The sequence below is a fragment of the Mustela nigripes genome, chromosome 15 (assembly GCF_022355385.1).
Source record: "Mustela nigripes isolate SB6536 chromosome 15, MUSNIG.SB6536, whole genome shotgun sequence".
NCBI classification, from domain to species: domain Eukaryota; kingdom Metazoa; phylum Chordata; class Mammalia; order Carnivora; family Mustelidae; genus Mustela; species Mustela nigripes.
The window spans coordinates 76,445,616-76,472,675 of record NC_081571.1 but is presented as its reverse complement, the minus strand read 5'-3'; the positions used below and the strand labels follow the sequence as shown (position 1 = coordinate 76,472,675).

Sequence of the window (27,060 nt, the reverse complement as noted above, 5' to 3'; positions counted from 1 at the left end):
TGAATCTTTTCGTGGGTATTTTCAACCCAAAGTTTTTATATTTATCTCTGTTTCTGTTATATAACATAGCTGTACTTGGCTTAAAAATAAAACAATAACTCCTCCAAACTCTCAACTGTGTTTCTGTTTGCTTCCGTTCATTTTTCATGTACTAGAGTGAAATGTCCTTGCCCATAACCTCAAATCCACAAGCGTGATTGATTTCGGAGGTTGCGCTCAAGGCCCGCCCCACCAAGCAGAGACAAGAGACCACCTAAAAACTGGCACTGATGAAAACCACAAAATGAAATCTCACGTTTGCCGTCACATTATGCCTCTGCCTTTTCAGATTTACTTGCAGATCCCATTATAAGCTCTTTCTTTATTCCCAAAGAGAGAACCAGAGAAGCTTACATTAAAAACAATAAGAATGTTCATTTTAGAGATATTAAAAATTATCCTATAGTTCTACATTAAAAATAACAGTATCATTTATTAGAATGATAACAATAATAATAAACGGTGCTATAGAAGGATAAGGAAAGCAGGCCTTGTCCTAATCAATCACTACACGCTATGACTGGACCACCCTCCAGAACCAGGTGCTGTATCTAGGAAACTCCCTGTCTGGGGTGAGGCAAGTTTGGGGGCGGGAGGGGGTACTTGGGAAAGGCAGTGCTATGTCAGATCATCCAGGATCTTCTTTAAAGGAACACTCTACTAGAAATCCCCTTTGCTTTCGAAGCCCTCCTTTGAGGGTATCATGCACTCCTCCGACTTTTCTTCATAGCTTTAAACAATGTAATATTCAGGCTAGGGAAACTGGAAATCTCCTCCAGGTCAAACAACTCCTTAAATCTATCTACAAATTTATTTTCTTTCTCCAGCCTGAACTTCATGACCCAGAGGATGATGGTAGATTCTTTGCACAGATGGTCAAAGGTAATGAGGAGTTCTTCCAGGAAAGGGTGGGCGTAGACCACGTCAGCTGCCAGGATATAGTCAAAATTGTTGGAAGACCTGGGGAAGTTCTCATCTAAAGCTACACCCCAGGAGAGTTCTTTAACCTGAGGCAAATGCTTACATTTCATTTTGGTGTTTCGGGAAATATTATATTGCAGGTTTCCAAGTAATTCAGGTAAATCTGTGGCGGTCACGTGTGCACCTATGAAACCAAGAACAGTAGGAAAAGTAACCCTTGAGGGATAAGGTAAAGCAATCAGGTTTCAAGCCAGCATGCATCTGCAATTCTGCACAATGGCTAACCCCAAGGAAAGACTGGTCAGTACACACAGGAGGGAAATCCCTTCAAAACAGATGCTAAAGCAGCTTTATGCCTCCCCTTAAAAAAATTTTAGATTCCCATAGCACTTCTTAACTCCCTTGCATTTTTCTGTTCTCCTGGGTTTTCTGTTTGTTTGATTACTGTTGCTGTGGCTATTTGCTATTTATCTAGTACCTGCTAACAGAAAAATACGTTAGAGAAAGAGAAAATTTTGGAACCTTCTGTGGAGCAATCAGAAGTCACTGTTGAAAGACGCACCTGTTCTTCACTAAAAGAATTCTGAGCCCAAGTCACACGAGGCCAAGTGAGTGTAGACTACGCCGGGCAACCTGTTGTTGAACAGGAGGTGCATGGCGTGGAAAGAGGGCTTTTCAGCAGAATCACATTGAAAGTGTCATGACATCCATATTTATGTCCAAGTTTTCAGCTTGACCCCCTTACAAGTATGAATATTCCCACCAAAAAAAATGTTTAAAACCTAGCCACCATGTGAGTGTAGTGTTCCTATAGCCAAAGACCACAGATGCAGGAAAGACTACTTGGATGGAGAAGATATGAACCATCTCTGAATTAAAAGTGAATAATAGAAGGAAGAAATTAGAAGAGGCAAAGTTGTAGAAACCAATAATCAATAAAATTTGGCCCTTAAAGTAAACTATGAACTGTGGCAAAGCCTGAAAATACTGTGTAAATAAATCTAGGATTGGCCAATTCCATGTCATCAGGCAAGAATAGACTGCAGTAGGGGCGCCTGGGTGGCTCAGTGGGTTAAGCCTCTGCCTTCAGCTCAGGTTATGATCTCAGGGTCCTGAAAGAGAAATCCCAGGGAGATCCCAGGTCCCTGGGAGAGAACTAAGGGGCTCTCTGCTCAGCGGGGAGCCTGCTTCCCCCTCTCTCTCTCTCTGCCTCCTTTTCTGCCTACTTGTGATCTCTTTATCTCTCTCTCTCTCTCTCTCTCTGTCAAATAAATAATCTTAAATTAAAAAAACCAAAACTGGTAGTGTTTCTGATGAAGCCCATTCAAACAATTAAGGAGTTAAAAATAGGCCTAGGGTCAGAGTAAACTGGAAAGTAAAAGCAGCTAATAACATCTGTTCGTTGAATTCTCTGACCCTATTGAATCAAAAATACTTACCAAGTAAACTCGCCACGATGGAGACTAGCCCTGTTCCAGCTCCGATTTCAATCACATTTTTGTCAACCATATTATAGTGCTTTGCATTTGTTTCCAGAAAATAGCATAGAACAAGGGCCTATGAAAGTTTTAAAAAAGAAAAGAGTAGTGCTTTGCAAGTAATATCAGAAACTAAAATTAAAGTCTATTAGATAAATCATATACACTAATGTTATGACGTATACACGTGTGAATATATGCGTGAATATGTACACACCACTACAGAAAATTATCAACAGATGCACATCCTCCAACAGGATCAACATTTAGACTAGAAAAAGTCCTTGGGGATTGTGAGATGAGAAAACAGAAACTATGGAACTCAGTTGCTTAAGTTTGGTTGTCTTTAAAGAAAGCAACTTCTAAAAATAATCATTTAAAAGAAGTGTGTGGGATTGGGGCAGACAGTGGAGGGAAGGGGGGTTCTGCACCCTTTGGGACAACTGGTAAAGGATTGGTGGCCTTGTAGAACATTTTGCATGTTGAGTGATAGATTTCATTACGATTATTTAACTCAAATGGAACCAGCTGAACGGGAAGTAAAAACGTTTGCTATTCTAAACTACCATCATCACAAAACACTGGAGGTTTAAACAGCAATCTCTATTAACCCTACAAGTCAAAAATGGGATTCATTGGTGGAAGCATTTTCCCAATTTTTGTGACTTACAAGTTTTAGCATTATTTGAATTCACAAAATAGAACCATGGGACCTATTTCTTCCTTCTACATGGTACACAACAAGGAACAAAACTGACTGGAAAACCATTGAAATATAGAAAATTTTGTGTGAAATTATACCGATGGCCAAACAACAGCACCGTAACAATCCATGGCTTCAGTAATCCGAATCTCATGACCGACAAAGTGAAATTCCTCCCAGGGGGTGATTGTTATTAGGCTTGGGACAAAACATCTTGCCATGATCTCTGCAACCACCTTCTTGTCATCATCTCTCTTCACTGAAAGGAAAAGAAAAGGTCAATGGTTGTGGTTGTGTTGGTAAGAATCGGGAAAAAGAGCCTGATGGAAAGGTAGCATTTCTACTCATTCTAAGTTACTTCTATTCATTGACTTTAGGTGCAGCGTAAGAGTAAGGTAAACTATTTTAAAATTACTCATACTATAAGCATCCATTTCTTCCAAGCTAAAACCCACAGCTTTCTGATTTTTACCAAAGTGATTTCCATTTCTGCAAAGCCACGTGAAACAAATTATAACTGGTATAACTTTTTAAAAAGCAACATATTTCAAGGGCTACCAATCTCTTCATCTAGAACAAGAGGAAGATTGATGATGGAACATATTATCTTGACTGTTCAAACTGACTACAAACTAAGCCGCTATGTCAATAATGTATTGTAGTAAACCCTTTATGATCCACCTTTACTCGGGCTAAAGATATTTAATACCATCTAACATGATATCTTTGTATTATTTTATTATTACTTATTTTTATACTATTACTTTGGGGCAACTCATGGCATCTTAACACCTGTGACATCAAGTCATGTTCATAAGCAAAATTACCAATTACTGAGTATATAGTTAACACACTAGACCATGTTAAATATATTGTATATGATATTTCATTATTACATATTTATTTCAATATGTATTTCATTTTATTTCATGTAATTTTTTAACAGTTTTTGGAGGTAGGCATTATTATTTGCACTTTTATAGGTAACAAAAACTAAGATTCAGTGAGCCTTATTAATTTGACCAAGCTCATGCAACTTATAAATGAAGGAGCCAAAATGTGAGTTCTTTTTTGATTGTTCCAAAACCTCTTCTCTACTCCTAAAAAGCTAGAATGTAATTTTTAAAAACTAGTTGTCTCTAAGAATTACAAACTTGTTATGGAGCAAGATACACATCTTTCTCTAAGTCTCTGTTAGCTCCTTTGTAAAATGTGGAAGATAGAAGAAACTCCACCAAATAGTGCTGGAAGATTTAAACAAGATGCTGTATGTAAAGTGCTTCACACCTTGGCTATTACATGGAGCTCAGTAAATCATTATCGTTATTATAATTCATTATATCTTGGTCATGAAACTAAGTAATATAACAAGATCACCATACAAACAAAAATACTGAATTGTGAGGTCCCAGATTGAAAATTCTATACTTATTCATAGAGGCAGAGAGTAGAATGGTGGTTGCCAGGGGCCAGGGTGGAGGAAATGGAGAAATGTTGATCAAAGGGGGCAAGGTTTCATTTACATGAGATTAATAAGTTCTGGACATCCAATCCATAGCATGCTGATTATAGTTAATGATAATGTATACTTGAAATTTGCTAAGAGAAAAAATCTTAACTGTTCTCATCCCAAAAACAAGAAAACAGTAACTCTGTGAAGTGATGGATAATGTCAATTAACTTGATTGCCGTGTTCACTTCTATGTATCTATACATCTGTCTATATATATCAGAACATAATTCATGCATCTTAAATATAAATAATTCTTACTAGTCGATTATGCCTCTAGAATAAAAGAAAATTTTAGAGCTAAATAAAGAAGGGGGAATGCACGGTGTGGAGGTCAATAAGGAAAGGCTTCAAGAAGGAATTGTGTCTTAAGTTTAAGCTTTGATCGATGATTTGCATTAATAGAGAAGTTATGTACTTCCTATACCAATCCTTAAAGCCCACTGACTTCAAGTCTTGCTTCTGTTCTCTGAGTCTGGCTAGAGTCCTGCCGGCCACTTCCCCGACCCCGGCACTGAATCCAGGCCCAGTTCTCTTCAGCATGGTTCTCAATACCTAAAAGAGGCTGCAGGGAAGCGCAGGGGAGGGGAGGGGAAGGAGGGAGGAACGGGAGAAGAGGGAGGAAGGAAGGAGCATGCAGACAGACATACATACAACAGTGGGGTCTTGCCTGATGGGAGTGCATCATGACCTGACGGGGATGGTTAACTCACACCTCAGTCCTGAGATCCAAAAATAAGCAAGTAAATAAACAAATAACAAATACAAGTATTTCCAAGAAATTTGGGAGCAATACAAAAATTTCTCATTCTGGTCTTCATGGGAGAAAAGTTCCTCCTAGAAAACTTATTTCCCAAATCTCAAAAATCAAAAACTTTCAGTTTCCAACGTTGCAATCATCAAAGCTTTAAAACAGATGCACCACTCAAAACTAAAATGTCAGCGAATCCTAGAATGTCAAGGTGGAAAACCCTTCAGGTACCTTCTAGTCTACCCTTGCCCTTCACGTTCATGCTGGGTGTAAACTACATGTCCAGCTTCGTCAGCCTCTTTGGATATTTCCAATGAGGATAAATATGTTATTTCACAAGGTACATTCAGAAAATGATTATTGAAAATTCTTCTCAATACTAAGCCAAAATCTGACACCACTGGTTTTTTGGTCTATCACTCCTAAAAAAAGTAAGCTCCAAGGTGACCAAACTTTCATTTTTAAAACATGTTCCAAAATTTTAGGATAGAGGAAAATGTAGGGGGGGGGAATATATATATATATAATATATATATATTTATATATAAATATATGTATATTTCTCCAGTGCCAGTCTTTTTTTTTTTTTAAGATTTTATTTATTTATTTGACAGAGAGAGAGAGATCACAAGTAGGCAGAGAGGCAGGCAGAGAAAGAGGGGAAGCAGACTCCCTGCAGAGCAGAGAGCCCGATGTGGGGCTCGATCCCAGGACCCTGAGATCATGACCTGAGCCAAAGGCAGAGACTTAACCCATTGAGCCACCCAGGAGCCCCTCCAGTTCCAGTCTTAAAAATTCTGGACTCAAGAGCATGTGAAAGCCTCAAGAGACTTTCAAACTTTTCCACAGCATTGAGGTAAGAATTAGTGGAAGTGACATCTTAAGTCCTTAAGTCCTAAGAGATGTTATTTTCAACTCTGTCCTAGGAGCTCCGATAATATCATTCCCCAGTATTCAGGGAGCAAAATGGCTAGATGGCGGTAGATCAAGTTTGACACTCAGAGGCCCCAGTCCCAGGGGGGCACTTCCTGTCAACAAGATTTCCTGTCCTGGGTGCCTGGGTTGGGTGGCTCAGTTGTTAAGCGTCTGCCTTTGGATCAGGTCATGATCCCAGGGTCCTGAGATCGAGGCCCACATCGGGCTCCTTGCTCAGTGGGAAGCCTGCTTCTGCCCCCCCCCTCTCTCTCTGTCAAATAAATAAATAAATAATCTTTAAAAAAAAAAAAGATTTCCTGTCCTAAATTCTGCGATCCTTCTATAGCATCCTTCTAAGGATCCACACAGAACCAGGTACTCCTCAAAAAAACTCTAACTTGACTTCATGCCATAGGAAGGGACCAGTGTACACCCGCCCCACCACCAGCACAAACACTGACACCGGGCAGAGATACAGGAAAACAAAGAGATGAAAAACTGATCATCTTCAGCAAGAGCCACCTCTTCAAATCTATGTCACTGTACTTCTTCAACTATGGCATCTGTTCACATGCAAGAAGAGCTCTAAGAACCAAATAATATTGGTAATGTGTCTTACTGGAAAGTGAACTTTCATTTCATTCCATTCACAGGCCTTGCTAAGATGAGGTGGGGGAAGGGGGAAGCATTTGCTGTGGAAGTTCTTAAGGGAAAAGCAGGAAACAGTAATTGCTTCCTTGACCTTTCGCTGAATGTGCCCTCTTGGGCCTCCGTGCATACTCTTGGTAAGTGGAGCACTTTTTGACAAGCCACCCAAGGTGTCAGGGATTAATAGATGTTCGAGTACACTAAATCCCAGGAGCATCTCCTAAAGTTCCAATCTTTGATATGAAAACTTTGCCAGTGAATATTTACGGCTACAGTCTGACGCCTCTGACTTTGCAGTTTCCTCTAAAGGTTAGTGGACCAGATTAGTGCTATGGTCCTAACAACAGTATAATAACAGATGATTCCTGGGGTTTTTTTACTCTAAAGAAACAAAACCAGCCATATTTTTTTAGGATGGCCACATCTTTACCTTTATAAGGAAGTAAGATTTAAAAACATATGAGTGAATATATTATTATATTCAAAAATTACTTATACTATCCTCCCAATAAAGGATCTTTGAAGAGATTTAAAGAAACAACAATAGCCACTATTAACTGCAGATACACTTAAAAGAGCAAACTTTATCCATCCATATGTGGTCATTTAAAATTAATTATACACCTAAGATGACTATGTATTATACAGAAAATATGATCAGGTTGAATAAAATTTAATTGATAATGTTTCATATTAATATTTTCTTTTGCATTTAAATACTATATAAACACTACAGGCATTCCTGAAGAAGTCAGTCTGATAAAAAGATAACATCATTTATAACAGGAAACCAAAATGTACCAAGCTTGGCGGCTTAAAATAATCTGTCTAGATATAACATGTAGGATTTTAAAAGCAAATACACAAGTGCAGTTATTTCTATCTTAAAGCTTTGCTGCTTTTTCACCATTAACTTTAATTTTAAGATTTTGAGGTAACAGTTTTAACAGTAGTTAGTTATTTACATTGTTAGTTATTTAACAATTTTAACAGTACTCATTTATTTATGTCAAAAGACATGTTTAATATTAAGTTTTAGCAATATTCGACAAGCACCTCTGAAACGAATCTGTAAGATGCACCATAGAGCCTTATGTGAGCCTCGTAATAAAAAGGAGAAATCTAGTCCCCAAATACTATTCAAAGAATATGTTTCTTAAAATACATGCTTAATTATTTAATGAATATGGGATTGAATCTTGAGAAGATTAATGAATGAGTAGATATTCTTTGACCTTTCATTAAGATTTGAAGAACAATTTCATGCAAAAATTAATAGCATTATCATACAATGGAATTCTAATTTGCATTTCTAAAGAATATTTTTGCCACACACATATTCTGTTTGTTACCTAACACTTAGGCCCTGAGACAAGTAACTAAAACTGAGTAATTTCACACAAAACATTGAATCTTGACTTTCTCATATGAAAAGCAGAAAGCTGATATCTGTATCTTTAGATAAAAGCCATCTACTATAATCTTAGAGCATTATTTTATTAATAAGTTTGATATTAAAACATAAATTTCAAAACAAACTGTAAATAAGGCATAATCAAGACAATATTACAATTACATTGCTGTTTTGGGCTCATCTTATTTTAATGTTCTTTGATACAAGAAAGATTTAACACCATTTTCCTTCAACTAATCTTTGCTGATAGTGAATAAAATCTACCAGGTGTTCTTGTTCTCCCGAGAATTAACAATTTCAAGCATGAAGGGAAAATTAGCAGGATTCTGGTATGTTATGATGATGCTTTTCTTAGGATGAAAATCTAACAGTGAATTCACTTCAGAGGCTAGATTGCCACAAGACTTCAAAAACAGAAGCACTCTCTAGATTCCTCTCTTCTATACTTTTAAGGTCAATAACAACAATAATAAATGAAAGGGTCAGATCACAGAAATACACTGAAAAAAAAAAATGTCTTTAATAGCTATGACAGGTGAATTTAAGCTTCCATTTGAGGGCTGTCATGGAAAACCTGTCAGCAAAATCTAAAGTAAAATCCCCTCTACTAAATGAAAGAGACTTGTCATTCAACTGAATCTTCTATTCAACGATGAATGTCATATGCTTCTTAGAAATAGCTAGAGATTAAAAAAAAAAAAAAAAAAGATGTTAAAGGTATTTTCTGATTAGTAAGTGGTCACAGGCTAACCTGAAAGATAGAATTCTGAATGCCTCAGCAATGTCAAGGCCTTGGGCCTGATGTTAAAACTAATTCCTAAAAAGAGTTCACAAATACTTTTTGTCTGGAGGTCTGCTTAGTTTCAAGAATATACAGAGGCTGTCTCTTTGACCAAGTGAGTCAGACAATGTTACATTTACAGAAGAAAGACAAATCATCTTTTATTGGACTACTCAGCATCCAAATAGGAAAAAAAAAAAAAAAATGAGTTGTACTCAGAGTCTGCTGCTGGGATTGTTGTGGGGACAGACACCTAAACAATTGTGAAAGAAGCATGATAAACATCGTCAGAGAAGTATTTCTAAAGTGCTTTGGGAAGCACCACTCGTTGGTGAATCAGGAGAAGCGTTCTTAAGGAGGAGATATTTGAGTATGTGGAAGGTAGAGGGAGGTTGCCAGGCAGAGAAGGGAGATGAACTGCCTGCCACCATGGGGAGACGGGCCAGGGGAGTGGTCAAAAGCCCACGGAGCTGGTGTACAAGGTACCTGTTGGGGTGTTGTAGAAAATAAGCCCAAGGAAGCAGATTGGGATTGCACTTGTGGGAACAAACAGAGCAAATGTTGACCCTTGTCCTCCAAGGTGAGGAGTTGGGGCAGGAATTGGCATGAGCAAGTTTGTCATTGAGGCGCTCACCTCTGGGCAGCAGCTAAAGGCTACCTATTAGAAGCTCTTGGAAGACTATTGCAATATTCCAGGCAAAAGATGCCAGAGCTGAACTAAGGCAGCAGCACTGGGTCTAGAAGCCAAGTATGAATTTCTGAGCGTGTGAAATAGTGCAACATGCAAACTTGACACTCAAACTTGTGTTCTGAAGACCTTTAAGGCAGACTGATATATTTAAGAGTCAATTTATTCAATATGTGGAAAATGTATTAGTCTTTGTAGGTAGTTGTTCAGGTTACTTTTTAAACACATACCATGTGTTGATGAGTGAGTCTCACATTGGTAATTAGACATCCTGTAGTCCATCAACTATCACATTAAAATTACTGCCTCAGACTATAGTTTGATATGTCCCTTAAACAGCAACAGAACTACTCAAATAAACTTTCTTCTTCATAACCCAACTCTGTAAAGATATATAAAGATGCTTGAGAAAGATTTTCATCTGATATCCCTAAATAATACATTATACTAGATGCTGAGAAGAGCCAACGGACTGGGGACAAGAAACGTGAGATCATTATCAATGAACAAATTGCAAGACTAGCCAACAGGCCTCAGTTACAGCTAATTCATTTATTCACTCATTTTATTCAGTATCTGGGCACTATGAATATAAAGATAGAGCAACATAGATAGATAGCAACGAGATAGACTCAAAAGTAGAAAGAGAGAGCTCAGGAAAGAATCACAGAAGCCCTGACGATGATGAGTCTGCAAGTCAAATGAGAGGACAGGACACTTCGTGCAGAGAAAACAGCACGAGCAGAAGCCCATTGGCAACAAGACTCTTGACCAGTTTTCCAGTTTGGGAAATTCTGAGAACTAAAATGTAGGATAAGTGGGGGTTGCAGCATGAGGTAAAATACTTATGTCATGCTAAAAAGTCTTGAGTTTGTCTTATTAGAGATAATGAGGCACAGAAGAATTTTAGGCAGAAGGCGAATGTGACCGGATTTGAATTTTCGGAAAGATCATGCAGATACAGAGTCCGACAAAGAGAGGATAAACAAAGAGTGCTGACCCCGAGCGGGGGCAGCCAGGGAGGTAGGAGGTACTTACAACAGGCACTAGAAGAGACGATGAAGATCTGAAGGAAGGCAATCGTGCTGTCAGAGGGAAGGAGGGTCAGAAACACGAGTTGGTAAAAACACGCGGGATGGAACAATGAATGGCATGAGGAAGAGGGACTAGGATGATTCTAGACTTCTGGGCAGCCGGAGACATGTAGTTGCCATAAACTGAGACAGAAAATATAGGTTGTGCAGAGGTGTACAACTGCAAAGGGAAATTATTTTTTTAACGTGTGTTACTCTGTGGTATGACGTGCTGGCCACAGAGGTGTGCCGTTCGGATTAAGGGAGGGTACCACTGGAAGCACAGCTATGCCACGTCTCCAGCTCTGTCCCTTCGGCTCCTCAGAGGCCCTCCCTCCCCGGGGGCTGCCCGCTAATGTCACTTCCCTCCCATTTCACAGATGACACGCAGCTAGCAGGTGACTCGCCCCCTCTCCTCTCTCCCGTGTCAGACCTGCACCGTGATCTGATGGCTCTCCCCGCCCATTTCTGTCCCTTCTTTCTTTATCGTCCACAAGCATTTCCCCCCATAAATCTCCTGCACATATAATCCCACTTGAACATCTGCTTCTAGAGGACTCTGGACAGACGCAAGGTAGTACAGAGGATATTAAGTAAGCAGGGGAAGATCTGGGAGTCATGCACAGAAATCACTGAGCCCGGGGCTCGGAGGAACCTGCTCCAGGGCCCCAGACCCTGTGGAGCTATTTTATAACATGGGCTAATGGCTAGAGAGTAACTGTCACCAGGAGGTCGGCAACACAAGATACTCATAATAGTTAATGTGGATAAGGTTTTAGAAGCTTAGATTCTTAATGCAGGATTAGAAACTATACACAGAGGACTATTTGGTATGTATCATAGTCCTAACATTAATCTGTGTGTAACTTAGTGATGTCGTATAATTCTTGGACCTTCAGGCCAAGGTGGAAATAGAAGAACTGGACTATAAGGCTTGTCGCATCTTTTTCAAGCGCAACATACTAAGTATAAGAGTTAGGAGAGGTAAGGTCAATAGCCTTCAGCACTGAAGAACTGAGTGTTCCTCTGGTTAGTGGAAGTCTTTCCAACAAAAAGCCATCTGATCCTGCCCCAACAGCACACACTTAATCTGCCTGCGAACATATTTTTAAAGCTTTAATTGGCTATCTAGATGATTATGGGGTGTGCTTTCTTGTGTTATAAAATATTTTAATACTAGTTCTGTTTCAACCGTACCTTGAACTTCTTCCATTTCCTTTGTAATCTGCCAAATTATTGTATGCACAGTTGAAATCAAGCATTGTTACTAATGATAATGATAATGGTGAAATTTTATTCATAAACTGCACAGAAACTGAATCTTCATTCAAAACATCTAAATGGCTGGATTCTCTAAGTGATTACGACTTTAAATGTTTAGGTTTGCAAAAATCACTACAGTAAAACCATTGTGTCGAAGACATGTAGGCTGCCAACACTGGGCATACTCCCAGCTCTCTTGGCCTAAAGATATGCTTACCTAGGTAGAGGCCACCTGGTATGCCTAAAGAAGGAAGCGGGGGGAAAAAAGCCAGGACTACATTTCTTAGAAAATGTCCATGTGTGGATAAAGGAAAAAGGAGAAGAAAGAAGCCAAGATAATTAAATTTGTACAACAAATGTTCTACAAAAACGTAGTACCAGCTCTTCAGGCAGTGTTTGTCTGCACTTTTTATCTCAAGACAATGGGGCTAGTTACATAATCCATGCAAAGTCACTCTTGATATTAAAAATGATGTAAAAATGGGAGGTCAGTTTCAAATAACTACAATTAGAGCAGAATTCAAACTTAAATTCTCCTCATACTGAAAGGTCAAGTCACATTATATATTTGTCTCTATTAATACCTCAGAGGAACCGTAAACACAGGCTAAAAACATTTTTATAGTTTAAAAACATCTTAAATGCAGGCATTCATAAAAACTTGTAGCTGTACACAAAACTATTTTTATCTCCCTTCCTATCTTAAAAGGAATATTTTAGAAATCACAGTCATGTATGTAGTGTATAGCACTTGGGGGAAAAAATCTATTCTTTTTCATATTTAAAAAAAAAAAAAAAACTCTACACACTTAGCTAGCAAGTCTATATATTTAATTTGTTGGCCAAAATAATCTCTAACATACCATCAGGACCATAGGTATAGCAGTAGACATTTCACATTATAGATATTTTCAGGTTAGGAAACACAAGCCAAGATACAATATGCAACTGATAAGTCCTAGCTCTGTTTAAGACATTAGGGAACACTGAGAAGGTAAGCACTTATATTCTATTAGTTGTCTGTCTTCTTAGAATTTGTCAAATAATATAAAGAAACATAAAATAATTTACCTTTTTCAGCTCCTGGATCCATTAAGCAGTGAACTAATCGATGGCTATATATTGATGTTTTCTTGATCAGTTCTTGAAAACTAAGCGAATAACATATTAAGATGTCAAATGGTAATAATCAATTCAAAAGCACGTTTTAAGTGCTTTTACATTTACCTAATAAAGCTTAAGTAACATCAAACATAGCATAGAAAATTCTATCAAAATTTTGTATATTAATAAATCATGATTTAAGATAGACCCCCCAAACACACAAGCTATCCAATACAAACCAAAATTCAGACAAAGGCTTCAGAGTCAGAGGTTTTAAAAGCTACTGGAAGAAGCAAAGACATTATTTCACTCTAGACTACCTCAGCTATCACCAAGAAAGACACCATCTTTATAATGACTGGTCAGATAGCAATCTTCATCTTCACATTTAAGAGGTGTTAAAACATTGGGAGAAAATGAATTTCGTTCAGTGTAGTGAAAAAACCATAGGATTAAGCTAAAATACACGCAAAGTTCACTGGTTTCTATCAGCACATCATTAGTAAGTACCCAATGTCTAACAGCCCCACCACCAAATGGCCTTTTGAGGAGCTTTCCCTTTAAAGAACCCATATCATCTCAGCAAATACATTTAAAACTGAAGAAATTATTTTGTCCCTCTCAAATAAAGCATATCATGCAAGTAAGTTTAAATTCCAACATTGGGCAAAAACGATTTGATAATTTACACCTCAGTTTTGGTTCATATTATAAATAATCACAGTACTACCGTGAATTTATATAGCACTCCTTTCTTCCAAGGATCCCAGAACACTTTTCACAGCCACCGCATTGTTCTTTGCAGTATGTCTCAGTAGGTCAGAAGACAAATCATTTTCCCCTGCAGCTTACGAGTGAGGAAAGCGTGAAGTTCAGTAACACCCGGTCCCTGAGGTCACTGGCTAAACAACAGCAAACGTGGTCACGCGCCTTTTGTTCCCAATTTAGCTCCTCTTCCATTGGTAAAAAAAAAAAAAAAAAGAAAGAAAAAAGAAAAAAGAAAGGAACAAAGAAAAAAAGAAAAAAAAAAGCAGTCTTCATTACACCTGTCTACCTTAAGGTCAACATTCTTTAAAGGTTAAGTCCAGACATACCTAAATGGGTTAGCTGAGTTTCTAGAAGCTTAAAAAGTGTCATTCACAACTTTTGTTTTGCTGGAGAGACCTCAGAGGGTGCTGGAAAGGTCAGCCCGAAGCATGCCTGCAGTTTACTACTATACACGCTGGCAGCCGGTCCTCGCAGGAGGGATTAGGATCCTGACAGCTGCAGCTTCCCAGCCTCCGGTGCACAGCAGTGGAGCCGGAATGCCCATAAACGAGGGGGCTGCGAGTGTCTCCATGCGAGTGTCTCCATGCGAGTGTCTCCTGAATAGACATAGAGCCAGCAAGTGAATATAAACCACCCCTACACGCGAGCGAAGACTATCTGAGCAAAGTGACCCCTTTTTTCACTTCAGTGCCAAGAGTTATTTTGGACTCCACAGCGATGACGTTCAGTGAAATGGAGGCAGCACACTTTTTATGTCACCTGTCCGGGTATGAATATCATTTTTAAAATCAGGCAGCTGCACCAGTTAGAAAATGTGTGCAATCATGCTCTGGGCACAGGCATCAAATTACAGTTCCTTCTACTAGGACTGGGCCGAGGGTATCTGTTACCTGGACACTTGCACGTATACACACACGGCTGCGTCTCAGAGCATGTATAAATCTCCCTGGTCACTGAGAAGGTCCTTAATAAGAACTTATTACAGGTAACAAAATTGAGCAATATTGTAAAGTTAAATAAACTTAGAGGAGGGTAGGTACAGCTTCTAAGAAATACTTTATACAAAGTTGACTTCAGGTCACATTAACATATTGGATGGGACTAGCAGTCTGGGAGCCTGATTTTAAATTTGCTTGTGATTTTTAGGCATTTACTTAATGTGCTTCTTGGCTCCCTCATCTATAAACAGGGATATAAAAGGTACTCAATATATATTTGTGGAAGGAATAGGGTAAGTAAAAAAAAAAAAAAAAAATTCTACAAACTGCAAAATCCTCAACAATGAAAACTATTATTCATAGGCAGTTAATTCTGGGAAGAGTACATTCTCTTTATTTTGGCTTTCTTGAAAACAAGAATAAAGAATCATTTAGTGAATAAAAGTTACCTGTCTTTTCGAAGGAGTTATTTAAAAGACCATGAAACCTCAGGGCTAGATTTCTTAAGAGGCAGAATCCCCAAATTGATCACTTAAACTGACAAGGCAATGATTATTTCAATTACACTGAACTGTTTGAAAAGTACATAGAGACTTCTGTCTCCACCTGTAAGTAGCTTACAGCACACCTCTACTTCTGAGAACAAGAAAAGCGTATTATACACACACACTAGAGGTCAGGAGAGAGCTGCCAAGGCAGCCAAGGATTCCATGTTTTTGCTGATTATACATTTTTAAAAAGAGGCTGAGGGTTGCTGGGGGTGAGGGGTATGGGTAGGGTGGCTGGGTTATGGACATTGCGAAGGGTATGTGCTATGGTAAGTGCTGTGAAATGTGTAAGCCTGATGATCACAGACCTGTACCCCTGGGGCAAATAATACATTATACGTTAATTAAAAAAAAAAATTTTTTTTTAAAAGAGGCTGAGAAGCCAAAGGGAAGACAACAAGGAAGGATGCCAGCAGAACTTCAGGTGATCGCACAGAACTGGGAAGACAAAGAACAGGGTTTGGAGCTGGCAAGGCTGCCAGGAATTAGGAGCCCAAGATCCCAGGAAGCAGAGAGAAATAAACCCCACACTCAGCACCAACTCCTCACTCAAGACATTTACTCAATAAGATGTTAGGGCAAGAGGCTGATTTTCCAACGAAGAGTATCTGAAAGCAGAGCAAAGCTCACAGTAAGAAACACCCCAGCTGTCAGTTGGTACCCCTGAAAAACTACTTTTTTTAGTAAGGGGGAGAAACGGGAACATGAAGTCTTACAAAGACTGCCAGCCAGCCTGGAACCCACTTGGTTTCAGTCAGGCGATCTTCCCCTCCACTGCCTGGCAGAGTACCTTCTGGAATCCTCTGCAGAGGAAGAGCCAAAATAGCTACAATCTTTTATATACAATGTCCAGCATTCACTCCAAGTTTACTAACCACACAAAGAAACAAAACATAAACAAACCCACAGGTAACCAGATATTGGAATTGTTTAACACACACTTTAAAGTAACTGTGATGAAGATACTGAAAGAGTGGATGACAAGAATTACACCAAAGAACTCGAATCTATCAAAATTAGTCAAGAGAATAGAACTGAAAATACATGAAATAAAGAACCCAACAGATGTGTTTAACAGCAAAGGTAGAGAAAACTGAAGAAAGATTAGTAAGCTGAAAGATAATTTTATAGAAAAAGTGTATGATGGGCATCATCCTACATCATACCCATGAGTACCCAACTCTCTTTGAATAGTGATAAATTACTTTGCTGCTGATAGTTTTAAACAGGCAACCTATTTTATGGGTAAAATTGCACCCTGAATTACAGAAGAAGATTTGAGGGGGAAAAAAGAAAGACTTGGGTTCAGGTCACGCTTTCCTACTGGATGGGTGAATTTGGTTAAGTCAATTAGTATCTCCAAGCTGGTTTCTTCAATGGTAAAAAAGAATATGCCTTGGTCAGAGGGTTAAGAGAAAAAAAAGGACAAATATCAAAATGTTCTATAAGTGCTATATTTATGGCACAAGTTTTGTATCCATTTTTCCTTTTCCTGGGTACATAGCCCAGGTAGAAATTACACTGCAGTGTATTCCTAGCATACTCTGAAGAATATGCTCGGTTCAGTCCAACAGGAGAAATGGTTTTTAACAAAGGACATTCTGCTTGCTAGGGCTTTGATTCTTTCCTCTCCCAGCAGGTTGAAATGCAGATACAGCAATGACCGAGACATTCAAGCAAGACAGCAGCCTAGGAGATGGCTGAACTCGGGACCCTGAATGACCTCATGGTGGACAGCTGCCTAACCAGCTCAGACTGGCCAACCTGTTGAGTAAGAGATAAATAACGATCCAGCTCATGTAGACCATTGTATATGAACATCTCTTTGTTACAAGCAGCTTAGCCTTTACCCAACTAGTGTAGTGCAAAAGAAATGTAAACTGTCTATGAAAGGCAACACAATTCAATCTCAGCAAGAGTATTACTTACAAACATATATGCAGAAAACTCCCAATTATAAGTAGCTTTGAAAAATGAGAGTAAGATGAAAAAGTTAATGTCTCCCTACTCCATCCCCCCAAGAAAAGTGTTCAAATACCTCCAGAGAGAAGCAACATTAAAAAAAGATCTGAGTTTATTTACATGGAAGTCATTGTCAACTCTAGAAGCAAGCTGCTAGAGAAGACTGGTACAAACAGAGGAGATATTTCCAATTAGGAAAGAATAAATAAAAAAGCAAAGAAAAGCGCAGCTAGAGACCAAGTATCTGAGAAGTTGGGCTGAAAAGTAAATATAAATGAAAGCCTAAAAAAAGGCATCCAGCAGTCAGTCCAAGGTTGTCTGAAAGGTATCTGCATTTAGTACTCGTGGGGGGAGAGGGGCGTACCGAAGATTTTCAATTATTTGGAGGTGGAGGGAAGTAAATCAGTAAAGATGGAAATACCGAAGATGTCAGAAAAGACACAGACGTGGGTAGACAGTCGCTCTGAAGGCCGAAGAACCCAAGCTCAAGGTAATTGGCAACGAGCTCCTCAGGCTGTCCGTGACTGTAAGCAATCAGAACTTTGGGAATTGCTGTTCTGAGAGTGGGAGCTGGAGGAAGAATAAACTAACCCAGGCTAGGCCACTCAGAACGAATGTCTCCGTTAACAAGAACCAACCCCTGGAAGCCGCTCCTGACAGTGGCCGGCCTACACTGGTTCAACCATGAGCCCCCCACAGCCATTTACAGAAGTCAGCTCATGACAACTAAAGCATTTTATTTTTTTTTTTAAGATTTTATTTATTTATTTGACAGAGAGAGATGACAAGCAGGCAGTGAGGCAGGCAGAGAGAGAGGAGGAAGCAGGCTCCCTGCTGAGCAGAGAGCCCGATTTGGGGCTCGATCCCAGGACCCTGGGATCATGACCTGAGCGGAAGACAGTGGCTTAACCCACTGAGCCATCCAGGCGTCCCAACTAAAGCATTTTAAAAGACAAACATAACGGTACAGAGGTTCTGTGTTTGGTTAATGCTCACAGGGGAAATCACGCACCCCATCTAGGTTTCCTAATTATCTTGCTAGACCCACAGCAAACATACTCTTCAAGGTCTGTTGCGGCAGTGAGCTTCCCTCCTGCTGTCCTTTTAAGTGGACCCTGAGGAAAAATGGGAAGTAGCAGGGGGCAGGACTTCATTTAGGTGTGAGAAACAGCCACTCTTACTGAATAAGAAATTCGGATATATCCCTTCTCATCTGAATCGGAAAGTCAGAGGGAATGCTGATTGACAGTGACTACTGATGAACAGAAATCCTTTTTTCTTTTTGTTAATGCAGAAAGCATCAGACGTTGTACGATAACAGAAACACCAGCAAAGACTAAATACAAGGAAATAGTCAATGACACATAAAACACTAAAGAAGTGTAACACGTGGGAAAATAAATGTCAAATTTTGCATCCATAGTTTAAAAAAACACACAATACAAAAATCGGGCAAATGCTTTTAATTGTATTATTTCCTCACAACAAATTCATTACGAGATGTTAGGTTGCACCCGATGATGGGAGAATACATGATTTTTAAATTAATTGGCTTTTCCCCTTTCTTCCTCTTGTACCTCTCCGCTTCCCCTTTCTCCTCCCAAACACAGATCTGGCGGTCACCAGCACTGGTGCGACTCTCCCTCCGTCATCATCACTAGAGCTGCTGCTGCTGCTGCCTTCTAGGTCCCTGGCAGGAGCAGGGGTCGCTGTGCTCTGCAGACCCGGGCGGCTAGCGGGTACCTCGGGGGCCGCTCTCTCCTGTGGCACGTTCACTGAAGACACACACTCACAGTCCTCCCCCGAAGAGGTCCCAGATGACGGCGAGAGGCAGGCCCCCCCCAAAAATCCGCCACATTTACTCTCTTGCTTAGAATCTGAAAGCCTCTTTCTTTTCAGGCTTGATGACTCTTTCCATTTATTTGCTATGCTTCTCTTCTGGGTTTTTCCTTTTGCCTTATCAGGGAACTCAAAATCGTTCTCCATGGCAACAGACACTGCTTCTATTTCGCTGGCTGCGGCTTCTCTCTCTTTTCTCAGCATACATGTCACAGCTCTGTTAAGTCTCTGGCTCCTAATACCCTTAGCATCTTGTCTCTCCTGTTGAGCTAATCTAAAGAAAGAATCAATTCGGAGCTGCGTCTAAAAAAAATGAAATGAAATAATTAAAAAAAAAAAAAAAGTCAGGCCAGTTAGTCAACTTTCTGAAGCAAATCAAAGAGCACTCCACCTTGAGTCACTAGCTTTGGATAACTCTTTCAGAGAATGTTCATTCCCCATCTCTCAAAAGCCAGATCTCTCCCCCAGGATTTACTGAGAATAAATTTTATTTTCTAGACCAGACTTGAAACCCTGCATCCACATCTCCAATAAGAACCCCCTTCCCAGGCACTCAGAGAGTCAGTCAGGTATTTTTCAGTAGACAAATGTGCCATCTTCTTTTGGAGCAGCACAATTTCATGGGGTCTGTTTCTAAATTCCACTCTTCCCTTCTCTTAAAAACACGGTCATCACATGGTACATTGAGAAGGCAAACGCACTGCATGCTGGGACATGGTCATGCCCTTTGTTTAGCAAATCCACTTTAAGCAAGATGTTATTAAAATAATAGTTATATGTGAAGAAAGTTTTATGCCTAATGTTCATCACAGCATTATGTATGAAAACCTGAAAATCAAGGGTCCACGTAAGTGAACTGAACCCATAAGTGAAATCTCTTTGATGCAATGTAATCTGGTCATTTGAAATTATGAAAACCATGCAATATAAAGAAAAAAAAGTCTTAATGTTAATAAGTACGAGAGGGGAGTTAGATCAAATTGTATTTATGTATGATAACAAATATATGTGCAAAGGAGGGGGGAAATAAAAGAAAATAAAGCTAAATGTTAATATCTGTCTCAGAAAAAGTAAATAATGGATCATCTTAATTCACTTTTTTCACTTCCTAATTTTGGGGAAATAAATTTATATTAACTTCTTTAATGTAAAGGAAGAAACATATTACAAAAAAACTTATCTGAAATTAAGGAGTAATCAGTCACGAAGCCAATAAGCTTTCCTTGGCTATTTGTATACAATGGCTACATTATAGAAAGTCATCAAATAAGCAAAGGAGACTTGTTCAGAGAGGCCATCCACCTCAGTTTTATTTTTTTCTAAATTAACAAAACCTAACCATAATAGGTTTAAATATATGTAATTCATAGGATATGGTCTGATTTCTACTAAGTGGTTTACCTGTACATACATTTTGGAGTTTGTTCCTGGGGTAGGAACATACTCATAGATAAAGCAAGACACAATTACCTACACCCACCTCACAGGACAGAGCCATACAAAGGCCTCATCTCTCCTCAAAAATCTCTCCTCAGGGCACCTGGGTGGCTCAGTGGGTTAAATCTCTGCCTTCAGCTCAGGTCAAGATCCCAGGGTCCTGAGATCGAACCCTGCATCAGGCTCTCTGCTCAGCAGGGAGCCTGCTTCCCTTCCTCTCTCTCTCTGCCTGCCTCTCTGGCTAATTGTGATCTCTGTCTGTCAAACAAATAAATAAAATCTTAAAAAAAAAATCTCTCCTGCCAATGTGCCATAGTGATGATGATTCATTTATAGAATGAAGGCACATTTGCACTTGAAGAGAATTTAATGATCAGGATTTGCTTTGGACTGGACACTTCCTGAAATTTTTTTAAAGGAAAATAGCTCTGAAAAACTAAAATAGTCAACCATAAACATCTCAGTATGCAATCCATTACTAGCCTATTTTTTTTTTTCAAAGTCAGAATAAACACTCACAGATCCTGAAGTTCAACCCTAAGAGTGAAATTGAAAAATGGAGACAAAGTGCCATTTCCCCTTCTTCTGTTTTCCTCTGTTCTCTTATCTAAAAGTGTTAATAACTTTAAAATGTATGTTATAGGCTCTAAAATAAAAGAGTAAAGGATCTTTCATAGCTGCCACTAGCAGTCCTTCTATGTTCGCTCCTCACCCTGAACTTAGGAAAAGAGCTGATTACCTGCTGGGCGTTCAGTTGCTTTAATACTGGAAACAGAGACTCATCTGTCTTCGTCCTGTTCCACCCAAAATAACGCTGACAAAATATGCAGGCAGTTAAGGCTTCTACATGTTTTTAAAGATATTTAAACAAGTGATAAATAAAAAGGTGCAAAAAACTCACCCATAATTCCATTCCCTGTATCTCTAAAGATTTTCATATTTATAAAGAATAAAGTGGTAAGAGAACAGAATGACAAAACAAATTACTGCAACATAATCCTGTGGCAGTGTCTCCTGTTCAATGTCCTCTAAGATGAGACATATCCAACTCTCATTCTAAGATATCAAAGACTCATTACTCTGAGAAAAGGTTAACCTAGAATAAAAACAAGTTTCAGATATCATACATACTTCAAGAGAAAACTGTACTAGGACTAATACTATTGCAAACATTTAAGTATCTATCGAAATGATGATTTAAATATGCATGAAGGAACATATAAACAATAGTAAGGAATAAAACTAATCATGTCTTCTATCCTTTCAGAATGAGTAATAATTAGTGGTTGTATCTATGCATGCTTATCAATACCTAGTTCAAATAAAGATCCTCTCCACTCTGAAGAGATTATTCATAATAGCTAAAACATGGAAGCAACCCAAGTATCTACCAACAGATGAATGGATAAGCAAAATGGGGCATATCCACACAATTGAATATTATTCAGCCTTAAAAAGGAAGGACAGGGATGCCTGGGTGGCTCAGTTGGTTAAGCAGCTGCCTTCGGCTCAGGTCATGATCCCAGCATCCTGGGATCGAGTCCCGCATCGGGCTCCTTGCTCGGCAGGGAGCCTGCTTCTCCCTCTGCCTCTGCCTGCCATTCCGTCTGCCTGTACTCGCTCTCTCTCCCTCTCTCTCTGACAAATAAATAAATAAAATCTTAAAAAAAAAAAAAAAAAGGAAGGACATTCTGACATGTGCTACAGCTTGGATGAGCCTTGAGGACACTGTGCTCAGCGAAATAAACCTGACACAAAAGGACCAATACAGAACGATTCTACTGAAATGAGGTACTCAAGTCTTCAAAACCCTGGAGACAGAAAGTAGACTTGTGGTTGCCAAGGGCTGAGGGGAGGGGAGGGGGAGTTGCTGTCAAGGGGTCTAGAGCTTCAGTTCTTTTCACATGAAAAGAATGTGGAGGGATGTATTGACTGGTGATTGTTGCCCAACAATACGCAAATATTTAATGCCACTGAATGGTACACTTAAAATGTTAAAATGACAAATTTTGTTATGTGTAATTTACCACAAAAAAAAAAAAAAAAAAAAACCCTAAGGAGAGGAAAAAAGGAGCATCTTAAACAAAGTTATTAAGAAAAAACCGATCTAAGTGTTCCCTATGATTCAAACAAAGCACATTATTTGGCTCAGTGCTCCTTTATGCTTTAAGGAGTAAAAGGATACTCTCTAATTTTGTCCAGATCCGGCTTCCCCCACAGAAATGCCCCCCTGGACTCATCCACCACAGGTTTGAGGTAAGCGTCTGCAACAGCCGGGTTGGGAAAGCCAGGTGTGAGCTGCAGCTTGCGCAGTTTTTTTTTCACTTTGGTGTCATAGGGGTTAGGTCTTATCTTCTTATTTTTTTGAGCTTCGTGCCACCACTCTCTGTAAGGCAAAGGAGATGAGACTTCAGGACATTATGGCAGATGTGCTGCAGATAAATGGCCATTCTTGGAAGGTGTAAACTGAAGCCCCAGAACAAATCCCACGATCCACAGAGTAACCACGGCAGACACTGACTTCCTCCGCGCCTGGCTCCGGGTCAGCTGTCATACACCCCGCTCATCACCCGAGCTCAGTCCTACCACCGGCCTCACCCCACAGGGAAAGAAACCCACCCCAAGCACAAGTCACCATCTGCTCAAGATTTCACAGCTGGCACTGGCGTGCTCAGACCCTGAGAATCGCCCGCACAGCCCACACTTCTCTGCGGCTCTTTTCACACCAGGAAAATGAGGTCAAAGATCTGTATCATTACCTCAAATCAACTACAATAATAGACCCAAGAATATTTAATAATATGTAAAAATACCAAGAACATCATGTCATATCTTAAAAATGCAGAACATGATTCTACAGAAAGTAAAATCTCAATTTTGGAGAAGACGCATATATGTAAAGAAAGAAAAACAGGCAAAGCAATTTAAAATAATAAAAGCAACGACAACTATTATTTTACTGTGTTAGGCAATGTTCTAAGCAAGAATACAACTGTGCATTTTCTTCTTTATATTTTATTACTTTTTCAGTTTTTCCATCGTGAGCAGAAATTACTATGGCAAATTAAAGACAGCCGCACATTCTGAGCTCCTCCCCCCATCCGGAAGTGGGGCCCACGTCCCCTCCCTTGAGCCGGGTGGGCTCTGGGATGGAGGAAGGGAAGCTGTGCCTGGTCTTCAAGCCTGCGGTTTCCACATCCAGAACCTCGGAGTATCTGCCTCGGAAGCAGCTGACATGCTGGGACGACGCTCCAGCTGGGGAGGGGGTCCAGATGGAGGGGGCCCGAGGCCCCGCCCACAGTTCTGGCTGAGCTCGGGGCTGACGTCAGCGCCCCCGGCCAGACACGTGGTCCCTCACCAGCGCATCCTCTAGCCCAGCTCAGCGGCCCCCGACAAACACGGAGCCTGACGAGACGTGCCCACGCAGCCTCGCCAAACTGCAGATTCACAGGCAAAACCAATGACTGCTGGAAGCCACTGAGGTTTAAAGTATCTTATAATGCGGCAAGAGATAACCAGAAAAATTAACACAATAGGAAGAATGAAGAGCATAAAGTTAAAAACAAAGAAAACCCTCACTAATCAATGCATTCATGAAACGCTAAAAAGAACAAAACTCTCTCGTTGCTCTGCTTCACATACTGGGGGGTATCGGACACAGACTCGGAGTCGCTCGGTCTCCCCTCGCCGATGCAGGAGCGCCACCTAGCATTGGAAAAGACTAACTGCAGTCTTCACGCAGCATCCAAAGGCCAAAAGGAACTCCCATCTACCTTCCGTCAGTTCTACAATACCGTCTCCAGGAGTGCACTAAGAGAACAGCTAGCATGCTCACCTACTCTCTTTTGAATTTCCATCTTCGCGACAAGCAAGCGGGCCTATCAGCGAGGACGACCAGCACAACATGCCCAGTGTTCATGGCACTGAGAGAGTCTCCGCCTCCACAAAGCAGGAGGGCCGGGCACTGCCATAAAGATGAAAGATGGCATCTGCCCATCAGCTGAGCTGTGGGGGACACGACAGGGAGTGGGAGCGACTGTGCTAGGACTGAAGGAGCTGTGCCCTGGCCAAGTCAGTGGGGTGACTGTGTTCTCTGTCCCAGTTCCTTCAGGGTTATCTGAGCATTTGGGCCCAGTGTTTTCCGATCTCATTTCCCCCAGGAGAACCCAAAATGTTCTACGAAATCTCCCCTAATTTAAACGTCGGCAGTCAATTCACAATGAAGGCTCCACAGACGAGGCCAGCGCACTGTGCAGGCCTGACCAAACACAGCTGGGCTGAATTCAGCAGGCAGGTCCAGCGCAGCTCCACCTAAAAGGGGGGTGACGAGCCAGAGTCTAGCTAGGGGAAAGGAAAAGCAGAAAAGAAAGCAAGGAAACAGCCTCCGTGTCACTGCTCTTCCACCTCCTCCCACTCTCTAACTGTGCATCTGTCTTCGCGTTCCGGGCCCTGCACGGCTCCGGCCGCTCGCTCTGCCGGCCGCCAGCTGGACAGCCAGAGCAGAAACGGCTAAAATGTAAACCACTCAACTAACAACAAATGAGCAACAACTGTTGAGAGCAAAGAAATATGGCATAAGTAGGCATTCACTCTACCAGAAATGCACATTTTCAACAAACAAGAAAATTTAGGATATCAAATTGAAAATCTAAATACCATTTATCCTAAAACAATAATCAGATAAGAACCCAAAGATACGTCTCTGAAGACACTCAAATCGTGTTTGTTCAGACTTAAAAAACAGAAATAACAATAGGCATATGACTAATTAATCATGATACATCAAAAGACTACTATGGAGTCATTCAAAACTGTTACTCATCTCTACACTGTCCGTAGTATGCCTTGTTCTATCACCACATGAGTTACCGGTAACATAAAAAGCATATGGCTTCATCCCATTCTTAAAAAAAGAAACAATACACACTTGCATGAGTAAAGACGTATACATATATATGGTTAACATAAGCGTATACTATGCATAGAAAAGTCTAAAATTATATAAACCAAAATGTTAACTGTAACCATCTTTTTAATTCATATTTCATAATTTTTCTATTATTATTTATACAATAAAGTTATCTGTAGTTTTTCAAGTTATTTAAATACCATGACCTATGAGCTACCCAATAACTTACTGCCACTGTATTATTTCATCAATAATATGAAAATTATGAGGAGAGAGATAAAGAAAACATAAAATAAATACATTGGTATGTGTGCTACAGCTGGAGAAGAGCAAACATTAAGACCACTTCTGCATTTAAGTTTTAATTGTAGTAACTGATTCTTATACCAGAACATCTGAGAATTTTTCAGACACAACTGGAGATACAACTGGAAAGAACTTCAAAGAATCATTAAATCAGCTCCTACCAACTAGTATCTCATGACAAGCTGGTGGTTAAAAAGTGCCATCACAACCTTGTGAGTAGCCTAAAAACCACTGAACTGTGAAATATATGGTAGGTGACTTACATTCCAATTTTTTAAAATGCCATGGAGGACCAACCTTAAGACAGAACTCCTTCCATAGACATCCTCGTGACTACCACTGTCCCAGAACCTTCCTAACTGAAGTGCACCCCAAGGGCAGCAGAATGGTGGGTTCGGGTGGGATGCACCAGCACTAAACACATCAAAGTACACGCAGCAACAAAGGGACAGCAGGGCATAGGTAAAGTTCTTAACATTCTATTTCCATGCCCCTTCTGGCCCCTCTTTCAGCTCCTCAACACATAGAAGTACAGGGATGTGTTTGCTTCTCTAGCTCCCCCAAGTGTGAAGCTCCTTGAGAATGCAGCCTACGGCTTAGTCAACTTTCCTCCCCCAGCCTAGCAGGGCGTCTGACACACAGCAGTTACTCACTCGATCTCTGAATGAATGAAATGAGATTTCCATTTGCCTGTGAAATCCTACAGACAAGTCTATGTACCCTTGAACTAGGATAAGCCTAGTGCCTCAGATTGTCTCCGATTTCACTGAAGTCTAGAAAAGGGAAAACAAATTTGGTAACCCTATCAATTCTGGTGATTTGTGACAGTTCATGAGGCAAGTAATAGTTCTGTTTTAAACTGGGTATTTTTTTTTTAAGATTTATTTATTTATTAGAAAGAGAGAGAGAGCAATAGAGTGTGCCTGCCTGTTCCAGGGAGAGGAGCAGAGGGAGAAGAGAATTCCAAGCAGACCCCCATGCTGAGCACTAAGCACGACGCCCAATGTGGACTTGATCCCACAACCCCATGACCATGACCTGAGCCAAAACCAAAAGTAAGACACT

The 27,060-nt window shown here is 40.1% G+C and overlaps 2 protein-coding genes across 4 annotated transcripts in view; both read right to left on the bottom strand.

Annotated features, from left to right (window-relative positions):
* Nucleotides 1-417: 417 nt before the first annotated feature.
* Nucleotides 418-14,709, bottom strand: LOC132002539 (putative methyltransferase-like protein 21E). Its single transcript, XM_059377570.1, has 6 exons — nt 14,383-14,709; nt 14,019-14,241; nt 13,256-13,335; nt 3,240-3,400; nt 2,400-2,517; nt 418-1,144 (listed from the first exon to the last, which is right to left on the bottom strand). The coding sequence occupies exons 3-6, from the start codon at nt 13,275-13,277 to the stop codon at nt 741-743; spliced, it is 705 nt and encodes a 234-aa protein (XP_059233553.1). The 5' UTR covers nt 13,278-13,335; nt 14,019-14,241; nt 14,383-14,709; the 3' UTR covers nt 418-740.
* A 4,240-nt stretch (nt 14,710-18,949) lies between these two features.
* The window catches only part of ERCC5 (ERCC excision repair 5, endonuclease), a 30,022-nt gene continuing 21,911 nt past the window's right edge, over nt 18,950-27,060 (bottom strand). For 2 of the 3 annotated variants that reach the window (XM_059377604.1, XM_059377605.1), the window contains exons 13-15: nt 22,966-23,166; nt 21,520-21,594; nt 19,557-19,646 (exon numbers count right to left, since the gene is read on the bottom strand). In XM_059377604.1, coding sequence (XP_059233587.1) covers nt 21,540-21,594; nt 22,966-23,166 — 256 coding nt within the window. In that variant the 3' untranslated portion in view covers nt 19,557-19,646; nt 21,520-21,539. Of the gene's footprint in view, nt 19,647-21,519; nt 21,605-22,965; nt 23,167-27,060 lie in introns of all 3 variants that reach the window. The other variant, XM_059377606.1, reaches the window with a different exon arrangement.